This window comes from Apis laboriosa, unplaced genomic scaffold, assembly GCF_014066325.1.
Source record: "Apis laboriosa isolate Shangri-la unplaced genomic scaffold, ASM1406632v1 scaffold47_cov149, whole genome shotgun sequence".
Classification (NCBI taxonomy): Eukaryota; Metazoa; Arthropoda; class Insecta; order Hymenoptera; family Apidae; genus Apis; species Apis laboriosa.
Window position 1 is genome coordinate 3,807,461 of NW_025223437.1, and position 18,132 is coordinate 3,825,592.

The 18,132-nt window shown below is 40.8% G+C and overlaps 1 protein-coding gene across 14 annotated transcripts in view; it reads right to left on the bottom strand.

Annotated features, from left to right (window-relative positions):
• Positions 1–7: 7 nt before the first annotated feature.
• LOC122716650 (gamma-aminobutyric acid receptor subunit beta) overlaps positions 8–18,132 on the bottom strand; it is an 83,574-nt gene continuing 65,449 nt past the window's right edge. For 5 of the 14 annotated variants that reach the window (XM_043939927.1, XM_043939926.1, XM_043939938.1 and 2 more), the window contains 7 exons: positions 17,407–17,633; positions 15,349–15,431; positions 5,890–6,027; positions 4,482–4,766; positions 3,939–4,087; positions 2,552–2,714; positions 8–1,800 (listed from right to left, as the gene is read on the bottom strand). In XM_043939927.1, the coding sequence (XP_043795862.1) occupies positions 1,655–1,800; positions 2,552–2,714; positions 3,939–4,087; positions 4,482–4,766; positions 5,890–6,027; positions 15,349–15,431; positions 17,407–17,633 (1,191 nt within the window). In that variant the 3' untranslated portion in view covers positions 8–1,654. Of the gene's footprint in view, positions 1,801–2,551; positions 2,821–3,938; positions 4,088–4,481; positions 4,767–5,889; positions 6,028–7,418; positions 7,557–15,348; positions 15,432–17,406; positions 17,634–18,132 lie in introns of those variants that run through there. The other 9 variants (XM_043939935.1, XM_043939934.1, XM_043939932.1 and 6 more) reach the window with 6 other exon arrangements.

Genomic DNA, 18,132 nt, shown 5'->3' on the forward strand with positions numbered 1-18,132 from the left:
TATATATATATATACATATATACGTACGCGACACGTATCTACACGCACACGTGTGTTACGCGTCTCCTTACGTGGCATACGTAGTAGTATTATTTATTATAGAACGTTGTTTATTTGTTATAACGGATTATAAGTCGCACCAGTCTCCGGTAGTGAACCGTTTTTTTTTTTCTTCTTTTTTTTTTTCTTTATTATTATTATTATTTTTTTCTCTTTTTTTGCTTTCTTTCTTTCTTTGTCTTCGTTCGAAATAAAAACTTTTTTTCCCTTCTCGATCCCTCTGTTCTTTTCTTTTCGTGCACGTGCGCTGGCGCTCGTAGAATACACACACGGACGTATACACACATACACACGCACGCACACGTACTCGAAGGCACGCACTTGTACACACGTAGGACAGTGGCGCGCGCGCGCACACACGCAATCACGCGGATTCTCACACGCAGATACTCTCACGCGATTATTCCTCTTCTCTGCTCGATCACATGTACACTCGAGCGCCATTCGAGTCGACGATCGTTCAATATCTCGATCGACTCGTTTTTTTTTTTTTTTCTTAGAATTTCACCGTTTTCCATCGATACGGATCGTCTCGATTCGTCGTAATCGAGCTCCTTATTTTTTTTTTTCTTTTATTCCTTCTTACGTTTAGTTAATTTCTTTTTTTTTTTCTTTCTTTTTACTATGTATATATATATATATTTATTTATTTATATTTATATTTATATGTATGTATATATGTATGTATATAATGGTGGCTAAATTGACAAGTGTTTATATCGAAGTTTATATTCTCTTCTTTCTTTTTTTTTTTTTTTTTAAAGACCTAGGTACCTAGACTGGCAATGTTTAAAGTTATGCACGGTTCTTTTAGTTTTTCGAATTTCGTTATCGTTACTTTTTTCCCCCTCTTATTCTTTGTCCTCGATCTCCATCGTTCCTCCATCTTCCATCCGCCACCATGTTTCGCGTGTCTCCCCAACTTTCGATTTCTCGCGTATCGTTGGATGATTATATTCACGTTCACGTTCGTGGTGATCGAAAAACAAAAAAAAAAAAAAAAAAAGAAAAAAAACACGGGGGGAGACGAGAATCAGCGACGAGCATAAGATCCGAGCATCGCGTCGCAGGCGAAATTTACGAAATTGAAGAAATCGTCACAGGAGTAGTAGTAGTAGTCACAGCGCGTTTTAGTCGTCCAACCGGTCTGACCAGCGACCGTCTCTAACCCCTACTCGAAGCCCGGAGTGGAGGCCGGTTTTTGCTCGCCTATTTTCTTCTCCTTCCGATCCGACACTTTTCATTCTCGCACTGTGTTCGCGGAACAGTGTTCCCAGTCGGATCGATCGACTGCTAACTTTCACTCCCCACCCTCCCTTCCATCCATCCACCTTATCTTCTTCCTTTCACAAGTGTTCCACTCGCGTCGATCCAACCTTACCGGTCGTCTCATCGTTGTACAGTTTTATCTAACTTCGTGGCTCGTAACGAAGTGATCACAGCGTTGTATTCAATGTTCGCGGCCCGTTCGCTGGACCATTGATCCTTGGAGTCGATCTCGTCTCGTCCCAATTCTCGATACATTTTCGTAACCGCACGTCTTTAACCGCACGTTTCGCCCGACTCGTACGCGCGATCGCCGCGCCATCTTCGTTTATTTCGCCTCCTCGAGAAGCACAAGATCGTCCGCCACGACGTCGCTGATGTGCAGGTAGATGATCCAGTACATTAGGTTGAAACAGACGAAGCATACCGGAAACACGATGCGGGAGTATTTATCGATATCCGATGGCGTCATACCTGGTATGAGAAAGAAGAGAGAGGAAAAAAAAAGCACAGTTTTTATGTTGTAATCAAAGTGTGTAAATTTCTTCGTACGAAAGGAATTATCACGGATGTGAACAATATATTTTTTTATTTGAATACATCGATGTTTTACTTCTTGCCGGAAAATAATAATTGTATCGATTTTAGATCGACTTTTGAACAAGGCTAATTTATTATTACTCTTGAAGATTTTTATATATCATATTGATCCGAATTTGATTAGAAAAATCGTGTCTACATTTTTCTATGTAAATACATCGATGTCTTACTTCTTGCCGGAAAATAATAATTGTATCGATTTTAGATCGACTTTTGAACAAGGCTAATTTATTATTACTCTTGAAGATTTTTATATATCACAAAAATCGTGTCTACATTTTTCTATGTAAATACATCGATGTCTTATTTCTTGCCGGAAAGTAATAATTACATCGATTTTAGATCGACTTTTGAACAAGGCTAATTTATTATTACTCTTGAAGATTTTTATATATCACATTGATCCGAATTTGATTAGAAAAATCGTGTTTACATTTTTCTATGTAAATACATCGATGTCTTATTTCTTGCCGGAAAGTAATAATTGTATCGATTTTAGATCGACTTTTGAACAAGGCTAATTTATTATTACTCTCGAAGATTTTTATATACATCGTTGATTCGAATCGAATAATAATTGGAAATAATTATTGCGCGAGAGTTTTAAAGGAAATTGAACTCGTACCGTAAAGCTTGTTGATATCCTTCCCGGGATGGATGAGATGTTGCGGCGCCGGCGCTGCCTCCTCGTCAGCCCGCCCATTTATAGTGTTCTCGAGCGTTCCACCTTTGCTGTGTGCCTTCGGGTCGTGGACCTTGAACCGCACCTCCTGGACAACACGGGACCACTTACAAGAGACACGGCAGTTCGTGGTGGGGCGTCCTTTTTCGAGGAGAACCCCTTACTTTGGTAGATTGGCATGCGACATCGAGGATGGGCAAACGCGTTCTCTACTACGATTTTTACGATATTTCCTCGTCACTTTCAACCCTTCTACGACTCACCTTTCACATTCTTCGCTAATTCTCCCCCTCCCCCCATTTTTCGCGTTCGTTCAAACGGTTTCAAACGTAAGCCTCGTGCTCGGATATAATCACGTTTGGAAAGGGAGGGAAGGAAGGGGAGCTTTTTATTCTTATACGCGTCATTTCCTTTCTTTCTTTCTTTCTTTCTTTCTCCCTTTGCTATTTTTTTTATCTTCCCTCTCATAAGCCATAAAAACCCCAAGCCGACGAAACGAGCCGGCTCGTTCTTGTTTATAGCGCGGCACGGCTCTTTACAACGTGTCGAAGAACGTAATAATTAATCCGGTTGAGAATTAATTAAAACGTCTTATCCTGGCGACATTTTACGCGCGATGGCACCGCAATGCCATCCATCCGTCACCACCGCCTCCTTTCTACTACAACCTTCCTTCTCTGTCTCTCCCTCCCTCCTCCCCGCTCCCTTTAATATTTTTCGTTCTCGTTTCACAATCCCCGAGATTAAAAGGAAAATTTATAGTGCATCGCATGTCCGGGCATGCGAACCACGCCGACCGGCACAACACGACCGAATGGGAATTCATTTCACAGAACCTTTTAGCTTTTGACCTTTCGCGGTTCACTCGGTTTTTGAGCGAGAGCAAAAGGAGGAAAAAAAAAAAAAAAAGGAGAAAAAAGGAATATTTCGTTTTTCCATACCTCTGTTTTTCTTTTTCTTTCTCTTTTTTTTTCGTCGTTGGACCGCGAAAATGAAAGATCGAACGATCGAAATCTTCCCGTTATCGCGTAACAACTCTATATTCGACAGAGTACGATCCGAAATTGCCGAGTTTTCACACAAATGTGAAAAGAAAGAAAGAAAATGCGAAATTTGCAATAAAATAACGATGCAAGGCTAACTCTAAGCGCTAAGTGAGTTCTACTGCTAATCGTTACTGCTATTCTACTGCGATTAGATTTTTCTTTTCTTCTTTATTATTTTTTTTCTTCAATCTAATTCGATAAATCTACGTAAGTTTTCTTGAAAAGAATTCTAATTCCAATCGGAAAGAAATGGGGTAGGGCAGGTCGGCCGATTTTACACTCACAGTTTGCTTAGGCGCGTGATCGCCGTGATCACCGGGCACCCCGGGTGGGCCCGGGTTTTCCCTCGCCGTCTTCATACTCTCCGCGATTTTTTGGAACCGGTTCTTCCTCATTTGAATCCTCTTTGCCATGTAGCCCACCGTCGCGTATTCTGTGAAAACACACACGGGAAAATGCGAATAATGAGATCCTCCCATTGTCACGTTGAAAAGAACTTAAACCCGTAACGGATTCCAATGGAAAGGAATCTCCTCGATTTCTCTCTCTCTCTCTTTTTCTCTCTCCTCAAAAGAACAGAGAAATACCAACAGTTTTGATTTTCCATTCGACAGAATGATACCTTTCCTGATACAAAAATCAATCATATTCTGCATAGAAATTAATTGTAAATTAATTGAAGATTAATTGTAAATAAAATTTCATTCTCTTCAGATAGATGGATATATACTTTGTATATTTGTATATTTGTTTCTGATTTTTTTCGTTTAATCCATGATGAGATTAGAAGAGAAGGAATAATTAATATTTTGGCAATGGACACTTACCGAGCAACGAGGCGAACACCATGACGAAACACGTGCCCAGGTAAACGTCGATCGACTTGACGTAGGAGATTTTCGGTAACGCCGCGTTCGTCGAGGACATTAGGGTGGTCATGGTGAGCACGGTGGTCACTCCGAGGGCGACCCGAGCGGGGGTCGCGTTACGGTTCAGCCAAAAGCTCACCCACGATATAATGACGATCAAGCCCGAGGGTATGTAGATTTGAATCAGGTAGTAGCCCATCGACCGTACGAACTGGATCTCGCAGGCCAGCCGCGAATAATTTCCTACGATTAAAAGATCGACAGTTAGGATTAGGGGGGACGGAGAGGCGCCATGAAATGTCTCTTCCCGTTTCTTTCTTTCTTTCTTCCTTCGTTCTATTCTTATTCCACGTCTCTCTCTCGCTCTTTCGCCCTTTTTTTTTTTTTTCCATTTTCATACTTCCCTCTTCTACATCTATATATGCATATGTATGCATATGTATCTCTCTCTTTCTCCACCGGCCCCTTCTCGCTTCCTTCCTTCTCCTTCTTTTCATCTCTTCCTTCCTCTCTCTTCTCCTCTCGTCTCGAGGCGGGATGATTAAGCAAACTCCCGTCGTCCCATCTCCATTCTTGATGGAGAATCCTCAAGTGCGCGCGCCTCGAGAGAAAGAAGTTTTGGCGAAGAGGGCGGAAGAAAGGAAGGGAAATCGAGTTGTTGCCCTCTTCCCGCTTCTTATTTCCGCCGGGAAAGAACGAGGGCGGCTACCATAGATTCGCAAGAAGAATCGTACGCGGGAAGAAGAAAAAGGATATTTGCTCCGATTTGCTCCCTCCGATTATCGAGCCGAATCGTTAGCTCGAATGGAAGGCTTTCTCTTCAAAGAAAGCGGACGAAGAAACGAAAAGGTGGGGTAAAGATGAGATTCGTTCGCGTGATTCGTCAACGGGATGATCGTGATCACGGCGTTCGTGTCTTCGAACGAAAGGATATTATTAAGCTTCGAGCTTTGACGAGAGAATCCCTGGATCTCGAGGGAGGAGGAGGGGGAGGAGGAGGACTCGTTGGAAGATTTCGTTAGAAAGATTTTCCTCGACTACTATATATATATATAGATTTTTCGAAGAAGGGTTGACGCTTGGAAACGGTGGATATATCTAAAAAAAATTTTCCTCTCAATTTTCCCCGACCAGGTCGCGAGAAAGAGAGAGATATCGATCGATCGATCGATACGCAGAATAATAACTGTTGCTTCGAGCGACATCGTAGCTGCGGACATCGGATAGCGCAAAACGTGTCTCTCCACCTTGCCCATACCGTTAAAAGCGAGGGTTGAATTATTTATTTATTTATTGATATATATATATGTATTATTATTATTTTTTTTTGGTTGTTGGTGGGGGTGGGGTTCTATTCATACGTTACCGGTAGTTAGACTAATCTCCATGGCTCGTTGACGGTGACCAAGGACCTTGAACTGAGGCAGGGAGACCTCGTTGCTGACACCGACGCTGTTCGGTCCCTCGTTCCACTTGTACCGGATGTCCCTCATCGTGTATCCGACTGAAAAAATAGAGAGACCCCCCGCGGTTGGTACGTACCTTCGCGGAAGCCCTCAAACGCGTTTCAGCTCCGAGGGGGCCTCCACTTACCTCGCACCCCCGTCAAAACCCCAACAAGTCCGCTCTCTTTTTTTTTTTTTCTTCCTCTTTTCTTTCCCTCTTAGCGACATAAATGTTGTTTCTCTTTAAGCTAGTTACCAAGTTTCGATCTTTAGCTTCGATCTCCGTTGCGTATCTCTCATATTCATTCTTCTCTCTTTCTCTCTTTCACTCTTTCCTTCTCTCTGTTCTATCTATCTGTCTCCGTTCGTTCTTTTCCTCTTTCTTTTTTTTTTTTTTTTCTCACGAGAGAACCAATTCAACGGGGGAGTGATATAGTAATCCCCCATTCAGGGGGACGATCGAAAAGATCGAACACGAGCGGAAAAGGTGTTGCGTGCAAGCAAGTTTTATTTAATTTAGCTGTTTCTTTGTTCTGTCGTGATGTTTTGTCTCGATCGAGTTCTTTAAAGAAGATTCGCAGTGATGTTACTTTTTTTATTATTCCTCTCTCTCTCTCTCTCTCGATTTTTTCGAGAGCCCATCGTCGTCGTCGTCGTCGTCGTTGTCGTCGTGTCGATTTTTGATCTGATGTATTTGGTGGATGATTTCGTCGGAGATTGACTCGGTACTATTTTCCATAACGATCTTCTTTTTTTTTCATAAAAATATATATATATAGAGAGATCGTTAGGATATAAGGGGTTAGAGTCGTGAAATAGTACGTCGTCTACCTCGGACCCGATGATAAAAAGGGAGCTCGACTCGAGGAGGAACGATGGATACGTATGATCGGGGAGAGTTCGTCTTCGTCCTTAAGTTCCGTGGGTTCAAAGGTCGATGAGGTTGATTGATTGGTCGATCGGTCGATTGGTCGAATGAGTTAGCCCCGGGGACGGGTTTCGTCCTAACCTCTTCCTTGATCGGAACGATCGATAAGTGTTCACGGTATAAGGCAACACGGTGATATCGGTGCATATCGGTGCGAAAACCAGAAGAGAAACCAAAAAAAGAAAAAAAGGAAAGAAACAAATAAATTAGAAAAAAAAATAAAGAAATAAAAGAAAAGAAGGATAGATGTTAAAAGAGAGTATAAACGAAAGATATAATAATATTCGTATATACAATTATATACATGTACAAAAAGAAGTGGAATGAAGATAAAACGAAATAAAAAAAAAAAAAAACAGGAAACAGCTCCATACACATATATCGAACTTGTATATAACGGCGTGTATAAGACGCGTGTGACAATATAATGTTACAACAAGTCAATAAATTATTCAATAATTTATCTGCGCGAGCCTCTGGACCAAGTTCAGAAGGAAGAACTAATAAGAGGGGGATATCTACCTGTAGATAGGTGTATGGTTGAATGTCGTTGCCTGTGACCGAGCACGCGAAACTGCGGTAGTTCCACCTCGTTCGAGATGCCGACCGACTGTAGGCCGGCGTTCCATTTGTACCGAATATCGCGCATTGTGTATCCAACTGCCGGGAGAACAAGAACACAAATATCTTCGCTCTAACATACAATAATTAGACACTCAAGTTTTGTGTGATAGATATTAAAAGGACGTATATATCGGAGATATCATAGGTGGTTTTACCAAGGGGGTTAAAAACCAAGGTGGAGGGGTGGGTTTGGTTTTAGATCGAAGGGGTAGGGAAGGAGGGTAGATAGAAGCAAAAAAATATTTCATCCAGCACCCTAAACCGTTCCCTCGACTGCTCTCATATTCACGAGAAACATTAAATAAATTTCGTCGTATTCCTTACTTCTTTGTTGATCCATTGGATCGGCTTAAGGTGCGTTTATGCGCTGCAAAAAATCCAGCTAGGCGAGATAATTTGAAATAATCGTCGGCGGAAGCGACTTGACTTTAATCAAGCTTCCGCCGATTATCGTACGCGAACGATAAACGATAATATTTTGGTGTGCAGCGTATATGTATAATATATATATATATATAAATATTTATTCCAGCCTTTTATGGACGCATGAAAAGTAGTCCGGTTTTAAATCGAACCGGTGTTAAATTCCATCCAGCAACCGCCCTGGATTTATCTCAATGATCCTATCCTAGCTTGATTTACTTATTTCCGTACGTCCATAATTTTTTCTCGCAAAAAGAAAAAGAAAAACGGGCACGGCACACGAGTTATCGAGGCCACGGGGGGAGGGAACACGTTTCCCACTTTCTACTAAATATACAATCGCGCCTCGATTATTAAATGACGATGGGACAATGATAATTTATTACGACGCAGGTAGTAGTCGCAGGGAGTCGAAAACGTTGCGTTCGATCGAAGAGGGATCGAATTTTCCACGATCGATCGGAATTCGCACCTATTTATGCTCCTCTCTAATTCCTCGCCTCGCGGCCTCGAGCGTGCGCATACCGGGCCGAGAAACATTCCTCCGTAACTGAATCTTAGGTGATTACGATCGTTACACCGCATTCCAGGCACCAAAGTGGCATTCCATCGCGGCTACGGCCACATTGCGCGAACATCGGCGAAACGTGGATTAAGCGATATCCACGACCCGGCCATTCGAGATTAACTGCTTTTGTTTTTGGAACACGGAAATACTATCGCCGTATCCCCGTTTCCGTTTGCTCATTTTCGGCTCGGCAAATTCCCTCGCATCGTAATTCCGACCGAAATGCTTCCCCCCTTCCCCCAGATTTATCTGTTCGCAATGTTCGCGCGACTCTGGCGTGTGCCGATTGCCAGCCCTGATTCCGATGTTTCCCCCTCCCCCCCGAGCCTTCGTTAACATTCAACGGCTCCGCTTTGAAACGAAGAAACCGTGTAATTTAATTGATGCTAATTTTAAATCTATCGATCCCCCTCCTCTTTCTCCCCATCCCCCTCGATTGAATTTCGCCGGTTTTTAGTCTCGTGTTTTTCGCTTTTTTTTCGTTCCCTTTCGGGTTTTTTTTTAAAAAAAAAAAAAAAAAAAAAAGAGAGAAAAGAATCTAAATCGCTTTTGGTTTTCAAAATTTCCTGTCGACGCTTTTGTCGAAATTGTCAACGCGTGAAAAATCCATTTTGTAATTTGTTATTTCCTTGAACTGTACGAATGAAGCTTCAAATATTTGTTTAAAAAATTACGAACAGATAACATCCACGTGTATTTCATTCTTCCAAAAATATTTTTCCATTTCGAAAAAAAGGGAGGAAGATTCGTCCTTTTCGCCGATGTTCATCGTATTAATCGTTATTATAGGTTACACACACATAATAAATATATAAATAACCGAAATAGATAAAAAAAATGGGACTTTTCTCTCGTTTCCCCTACCAAAACAATTTTGTCCTGGATTGGGTTAACGTTAAGCGTTACGAGGTCCAAAAGGGGGTGCGGAGGGAGGAAAGAGGGAGGACCGGCGAAGAGGGGAGGATTGCGGCAAAATTAGCAAAGAGTAATAACCATATGGGATGGTGGTAGTGATGGTGGTGGTGGCGGCGGTGGTGGTAATCAAGTTTGGATCATATAAGACGATAAGTGGAAAGTGTATAAAGTAGATATTTTATATGGAGAAGCGAAGAAAAAAAAAAAAAAAGGAAAAAAAAAAGAAAATAAAAAAGTCTCGTGCCATTTGCATGCTGCGGTTGTGCGGGGGATTTGGAAGGAACGTTTGGGGTGGATTTCGGGCGCGCGCTCCCTTCGCGCATATACACGCACACACACACACGCAGAGATACACGCACGTACACGCGTCGACAGAGAGAGAGACACACATGCATCAGCATATACAATCGCATGCTTCGTGCCCACGTAATTTTGTACGTATCATGCCCGATGCCGCATGCTTTGTGCTTCACCAGTGACACGAATTCTGAACACGAAATTTAACTTCTTTTTTTCTTCAATCCACCTTCCTTCCCCGTTGGAATCGTCGTTCGCAATATACAAGCTATTTAAAATTGGATCCCATTTAGCCCGGGATCGAATTTCACTCGATCAATTTCCACGTTAACGATCTATTCCCATCTCGTACAAAAGGAATTCCCTCTTTCGAAACGAGCGAATTATTATTCGAATATCGAACGAAATTTTCGAATAAAACACGAAAACGAGGGGAGCGTATCTTTTCGAAGATAAGAAAAAAGATTCGAGAATTTCTTTTTTGCCAAGGGATCCTTGCCCCCTCATTCTAATTTTTTTTTGTAACGTTGCGGACATTTCGTTCGCGGTTAATATCGCGGATACTCTTCGAAGTAATTTATCACGGAAAGAAATTTTTTCCAAAAAAAAAAATCTCTCCAAAAAAAATTTCGCAACGTAAAAGCGATCGACGACGAAATTTGATATATATATATATTTCTTTTTATACAGAAAATAATATCTTCGCGTAATAAAATTGAAAAATATTCCCTCAACGAAAACATCGTTTCTGCTAGATTACTGACGACTCGAGCGGCGCATTCAACGGGTCGTTAAAGGCACGCACAAGTAGTAGAACAGGAAGCAAAAACTCGATGCCGACTAAAGTTGCGCAGTCGAAAATTCGGTCCTGGGTTAAGAGAGCGGAACAAAATATTTTCGTGCCACAGGCATGCCGACTTTCATCTAGGGCGGGGTATATTATCAAACTACGATCTATATACATATATATATATATATACATATATACATACATACATATATACATATATATAGTACGGTAATACAGCATACGCAAAAGTGGCCAGTAGGGAATGGGTGACCAGTAGTTCTTTTGGAGTATTATTTGAAAAAAGAGAAAAAAACAGAGAGAAAAAAAAAAAAAGAAGAAGAAGAAGTAAAAGATTTCGGTTTTTGAAAGTCGATAATTCATAACCGGATTATTTTGGAAAATAATATAATAATAATAATAATATATATATATATAGGCATACCGAACGGGGCCACGGCACGTCTCGTCGTGGCTAAAATGCTTTTGCAGTCGTTTCGTTCTTACATGCGCTGGGCTAGATGCACAATGCGTTTTAATTCGGTCGCACCGTAGTCGACACGTCGTTTTCTGTGTTTTAGCCTCCTTCGGGGCTGGCCGTCGTCGGCCCTTACTACGTCCCCGGACACGAGGCTCAGTGCTATATGTCGGAGGCTTTTTAGGGGGGCCGGGGGGCTTGGTTTATGCGATAGTGATGGTCAAGTGGTGGTAGTGGTGGTAGTGGTGGTGGTGGTGGTGATGGTGGTGGTGGTGGTATTGTGACAGTGGCAAAGTGGTGACTTTCAGTGTGTTCATGTAGCACACGTTCGTTTAAAGACGTTTTTCGTCGTCGGAGCTAAAAAAAAAAAAAAAGATCAAAACGTTTTTCCTTTTCTTTTCCTTTCCATTTTTTCGTTTCTTTTCTTTTTTTTTTTCTCGAAAAACTCTGATATGTACAGCCGTGTGCGTGTGCTCTACGGTTTTTTCTTTTTTTTTTTTCCTTTCTCAATTTACGTGCGATTTCTCCGTCGATCGTTCGATATTTTTCTTTTTTTCTTTTTTCCCATACATTCTTTCACACGATTTCCACACAACGATACGTGTTTCGATTTTCGAAATACTCTTTTTCCGTAGTTCCACGAAGCGATAGATTAGAGATATTCGAGAGAGAGACGACGAGTCTCGGCCTCGACACTCAGATGCGGAGAAATTACACTTAGGTTTCGCTAAGTACCGATGCGAGCAGTTCACAACAGTGGTAAATTGGTACAGTGGAGACCCTTCGGAGGATGCTCGTATAAATAATACATAATCTTACGGTTATATGATATACAGTCACGCAGATTGCGATCAAAGAAAACTCTTTCCTCGAATTATTCTCGACGAGAATAATCTCTTTTTGCATTTTCAATCTTTTTTTTTTTTCTTTCTTTCTCTCTTCCTTTTCACACGCGTGGAACCACCACTAAAAATGCGTCTACGTCCTCGTTGCGTGTACGTCGGCCGGCTCGATATCCATCAAATAAGATGCGGATTAACTTAAGCCGACCGATCTGCGTGATCGAGCTCACTACCTGTCGGTTGTTCGGTGTTACTGCAAATTGCACGTCCGCTCTCGTCCACGATACTGCAACGATCGTGTAACAACAGCGATTACATTGGAAAATGCTCTATGGAAAACATCATAAATTGGCTCGATAACGAAACACCCAATCCTTCTCTCTTCTTTTATTTATTTTATTTATTTTTTGTTTTTTTCCATCCAAAGCTTGACCATCCAAGGCTCTCCCGACATTAAATACAATCAGGCGCGTAACGAGATTAATCCATCGTTACGCGAACGATCTGGCGACAAATCGGCCATTTTAAATTTTCGAAATTTAACGAACCTCGATAGATATTTTTATTTATATCCCGAACAACACGAGATTTTTAATACATTTACACAATTTACTTTGCAATTTACTGGACAATAATTCGAGCACAGTTGAACGTCATACATATATAATTAATCCGTAATAATTGATCATCGGTTGATTTATCCGGTTTTTCGTTTCGGCTATTGCCACTTAACGGCGGGATTTTATTTCGTTTCGCCAACTCGAATGTTTGCCCGATACTCGACCCTCGATGCCAGAAAAGGAGGAGGAGGAAGGGGAGGATCGACGATCGATACTTCCTCCCTCCCTCCTCTCTTACCATTTACGTAAGTAGCGCCAACCTCGATATTAATCGTTATTAATTACCATTCCGCGGAGGGGAGGAAGGGTGGAATGGAGGGGGGCCGCGACAGATCGGAACAGAAATACTTCTAACGACTAGTAATAATTTAAAGCCGGGGGACGGGGGTGGAGCAATTAAGGACGACGGGACGGGATCCGGCTTTCTCCACTCCGCGAAACTAATCAAGGAACTTGGTCAAGTTACTTTGATATCTCGACCGTCCGACTTCCGCCGGCCTTTCGTCGTATCGTCCCGCGAACGACCGAGTTTTAATATAGATCTCTCTTAGCGAGGGGGCGAGTTAGGGAACGAAACTTTTTCCATTGTTCGCAGTATAGATTACCAATCTCCGTTAGACTTTTGGTATAATCAAAGGCACCGGATGCGTTTCACGACTCTCTTTTCTTTCCTTTTCTTTTTTTTTTATCGTTTTATCGTACCCTCCCCCCGATTGCAATTTAACGGCCAGATTCGTTGCCAGATTCATTTCCGTTTTATTTACCTGTTATCCGCGTTATTGGATAGAATGATGATTGGATAGATGATTTGCAATCATCGAAATTTATCGATGATTCAACGATCTAAGGTTAGAAATTATATTATAATATAAGTCAAAATTGGTTTTGAGAGTTGAAGAAAAGTTTGAGAATCGAGATTCAAGAGGAAAAATAACTCTCGAAAGAGCAACTTTCGAAACTTGTCGAGAATATTTTCTTTTTTCATAAATAATTTTCATTCTCGCCTAAGAATACTACTACCCCACCTCGAGATAAATATCTTCCAAGAGATTCCAAAGATTGATTCGAGAGTAAGTAAGAATTCAAGAATTAAATGGATATTGCACATTGAACTGTTAGTTACTGATTTTTTTCAAAAAAAGAAAAATTAGAATCGACGAATGAAAAATCTCGACTGGAGAGACGGTAAGAGAGGGAGAGCATCCTCTTTCGGTTTCACACAGCCAATGATCGCGTGTGCAATTTGCAGCAGTGATAATCAACGGCGCGAGCTCGTGACAACAACAACAACAACAACGCACACGCATCCAAGCCATTCGCGCCATTTCGTTCACACACACACACACACACACACAGATCTACACCCACGCACCAAAGGTGGTCAGGTTCAAGTGTTTTCCCGCACGTGCGCCACCGTACACTGGTGTGTTACCATAGGCGTCAGCTCTTTCGCTCGCCTTTTCTTTTCTTTTTTTTTTTAACGAGACCTTTCGTTCTCTACTCGCTCTGGTGAAATAATAATAATAAACAACACTATTAGCAGCCTAAAAAAAAAAAAAACGCAGCGGCACGTCTGATCGAGCCGTGTGTCTGATCGACTCGCTTTTTTTTTCGTGCTGAAGAGAGTCAACAGAGTCGGGGGTTGATTGCATGATACGCATCGAGACGATATCGCCTCGTTGCTATTGCGGACGCTTCTCGTCAAGGTGCTCTTGTTGTTCGCACACTGGTGCCTCGTTGCCGAGCCGCGCGCGTCATTCCCCCATTCGAAATATATATATATATGCATATATAGGCAGAAACTGTTGCAATTACCCCTCTATTGAGATCCTGATTCGTGGAAAATGAGCTCATGAGTTTTCTCGATATATATTCAAAATTTTTCCATTTGATCTGTGACGAACAATCGGAGATTTTGGTTATGCTTGAAATTTATTTTCTTCATTAAATTCTTCCGTCTTTCGAAAAGGGGTGTACGCGTCCGGCTCGGCGTTACATTCACGATGCCATGACGTATAGTATAAAAGTCATCGTGAACGGATATAGAAAACCCAATAAGAGTGAGCGAGAGCTGGTGAGTGAGCGAGTGAGTGAGTGAGTGAGTGGAGTGAATGAAAATGATCCACGACGATGTCGCGGATCGTGTGACTGATTCGTGTGTTAGTGAGCGTGTAAAAGTGATGGACAGACAGACAGACAGATAGATAGATAGATAGATAGATAGATAGATAGATAGATAGCTAGAGAAGGAGAGGTAGACAGAGAAGAGAGAATAGAATACGGAAGAGGAGTCGTGTATCTCGTGGGATGTGGGAGAAGAGAGTTCGTGTGGAAAGAGAGAGCGGGGGTCGGTCGCGTTTGAAGGGGGTGGGTTGTAAGGTTTGTCGGGTAACGATATTTCGTTAGTATGAGCGTGTAAAAAAGAAGAATATACGAGGTTTTCTTAAGTTTTTTTTTTCCTTATTTTTTTTTTTTTTTTTTTTTCCCTTTAATGTCGACACGACAGAAGCCGTGTTCCCGAGTTTGATCTGGAAAAAGGATTTATCTGAAAGCGATGTACAGTTGAGTACAGCGGTTTAACGAATCGGCAATCGACTAATTTTCTTCCATTTTATCGCCATAAAAACTTTCATCGAATGTGCGGAACGAATGAAATTGAGAAAAACGATATCTGAAGAAATATTATTGATCGGTCGATTGCCGATTGGTTCGTAAGATCGACACTGTTTTATGATGTTTCCGATGATTGAATTTGGATCGTATGTTCTCGTGTGTTTTATATATATATATATAGGTAACGTGTTTCTGCGACGGAGGCGAGGGTGTCGAACTTTTTCTCAGATCGTCGCTTTTCATTTCGATATGTATGCATTTATACACGCGCACGTGCGTACTTACAGCTCTCGATCTCGATATGGCAGAGCTGTCGGTCCATTGGAAAATATTGCAGATTCATTGGACACGATGCCGTGATCGTTAAACTGGAACAAACACAAAACATTAATTTCGTCTCTTTCGTGAGATTGATAAAAAAATGATAATCGGTTTCGTCTGATATTACTTTTCAAAACGATCAATTCTCCTAAAAATTAGTCAGGTCCTTGAAAAATTTTAATAAATGATTAAATTTTGGAGATAGATTTCTCGAAATTTTATTTTTTCCAGGTACAAATAATTCACGATAATTCTAAATCTAGTTTGCGGCGAGGAACGCTCGTTAATTATTTCACGAGTGTTAACACATAGCGGAAGAGAAACATGAAACTTTCAAAGTGTAACATGATACGATTGCGGTGTCAACGCTTAGAACGAATCTACTTATGAAAGAATGAACATCAAATTTTTATTAATCAACAAAATTTTTTCTTCGATCCATTTCTTTCGATCATTTTCCACCCTTCGAATCTCGAGATCTGAAAGATTGCAAAGAAACGAAAGGGTGGAAAAGGTAGAAGGAATCTACTTAAGAAAGAATGAACGTTAAATTTTTATTAATCAACAAAATTTTTTCTTCGATCCAATTTCTCTCGATCATTTTCCACTCTCGTCAAATCGACCTTCGAATCTCGAGATATGAAAGATTGCAAAGAAACGAAAGGGTGGAAAAGGTAAAACGAATCTATTTAAGAAAGAATGAATGTTAAATTTTTATTAATCAACAAAATTTTTTCTTCGATCCATTCAATTTCTTTCGATCATTTTCCACCCTTCGAATCTCGAGATCTGAAAGATTGCGAAGAAACGAAAGGGTGGAAAAGGTGGAAAAGGTAGAACGAATCTACTTATGAAAGAATGAACGTTAAATTTTTATTAATCAACAAAATTTTTTCTTCGATCCATTCAATTTCTTTCGATCTTTTCGATTTCTTTTCCATCCTTCGAATCTCGAGATCTGAAAGATTGCAAAGAAACGAAAGGGTAGAAAAAGTAAAACGAATCTATTTAAGAAAGAATGAACGTTAAATTTTTATTAATCAACAAAATTTTTTCTTCGATCCAATTTCTCTCGATCCTTTTCCACCCTTCGAATCTCGAGATCTGAAAGATTGCAAAGAAACGAAAGGGTGGAAAAGGTAGAAGGAATCTACTTAAGAAAGAATGAACGTCAAATTTTTATTAATCAACAAAATTTTTTCTTCGATCCAATTTCTCTCGATCATTTTCCACCCTCGTCGAATCGAATCTCGAGATCCGAAAGATTGTAATACAAAGGGTGGTATATTATGTAAAAAGTTAGGTATATTATGCATGAATGGTCCGAACATAGCGACACCGTTAATACCAGAACACTTTACGTTCAAAAGGGACGCGGAAGGGGATGATACGAGAGGGCTGGGGTCGAAGGATGCTCTGAACAAATTTGTCGTGGATATATATACGCGTACAACTGCTTTCTCGAGCTGTTTAGAGACGGCACGTGGTATCGAAACGGGGTTAAAATCGGGTCTGAACGTGGCAGTTTTATCGCGCCTCCTCGTTGCCTGCCAGAAAATATATTCCATTACTACGAAAAAGTTCGAAGACTTTTGACGTGGTCCAAAGCCGTGAAATATTGAACGCCCCGTCTTTTCGTTTATAGAAATTATTCCTCCTATTCTCGACTATCTTACAGTTATATAGAAATAAGAAATTGGCGCTAGTATCGAAATCGTTACTATTGCATGTTTCTTTATCTGCCCAATAAAGAAAATGCTTTTATTATTACGTGAATATACATATATACTTTCCTTTTACGAATAATTATACGATTTCGAAAGATTCTTATCTCGCGTAAGTGTTTCGAGACGGAAATTGAAAATTCTTTTACAACAAAACATCTTAATATAACATACACACGCACACCTTTTTAATAAATAAAATCAATTAAAAAAAAAAAAAATACTCACTTCAATTTACACGTAGAGAAACACGTATATATAAATATCGTATATATAAATTCACGTGTAGACAACTCACCGTATACTACGTGTGATGCTTCCCGAGTGATGAATACGAATGAACTCGTTGCTGGTGGTAGCAATATGAAAGTACGACTGCTTCTCGTTGACGAAGAACGTGTCGGGTACCCAGATGTTCTTGATGAACTCGGAGCCGACGCTCAGCGTCTCGACCCCCGTTCGTTTCTTGAACGCGAGCCGTGGATCCGTCCAGAATTGCCGGAAGTAAAAATCCAGCGTGAAGTCCTGGTACGAGACACACACACGCACACGTGCGCGTTCATTAGTCCCTTGAATGGCAATACGTATTCCATATGCGTACGATAGCGCGAAGAAAAGGGTGGAAGAACGTTTGAAGCATACGCTATATGGTCGAAATAATTTTCACGCAAAAAAAAAAAAAAAAAGAAAATAATTAAATTAAATAATCGGCAATCGAGAATTCGTCGGGGATGCGGACAATGCGACGTGACACGTTGTGTAATAATTCATTGTCTCCCGTTAAAAAAAGAAAATAACACGATTTTCGTCGGTAAAACGAAAGAGAACGCGGAGAGCCGATGTGTGTGTTTGCACGCGCGTAGAGACAGATTTAGGCATCGATTAAATTATCCGATTAACGCGATTTGTACACGTTTTTAATCACGTATTTCAACACGTTGTTCCACGTTTCTTTTTTTCCCGTTTTTTCTCGCGCGTATCGTTTCGTCTCTCTTTCTTTTTTTGTTTTTTTTTTTTTTTTTTT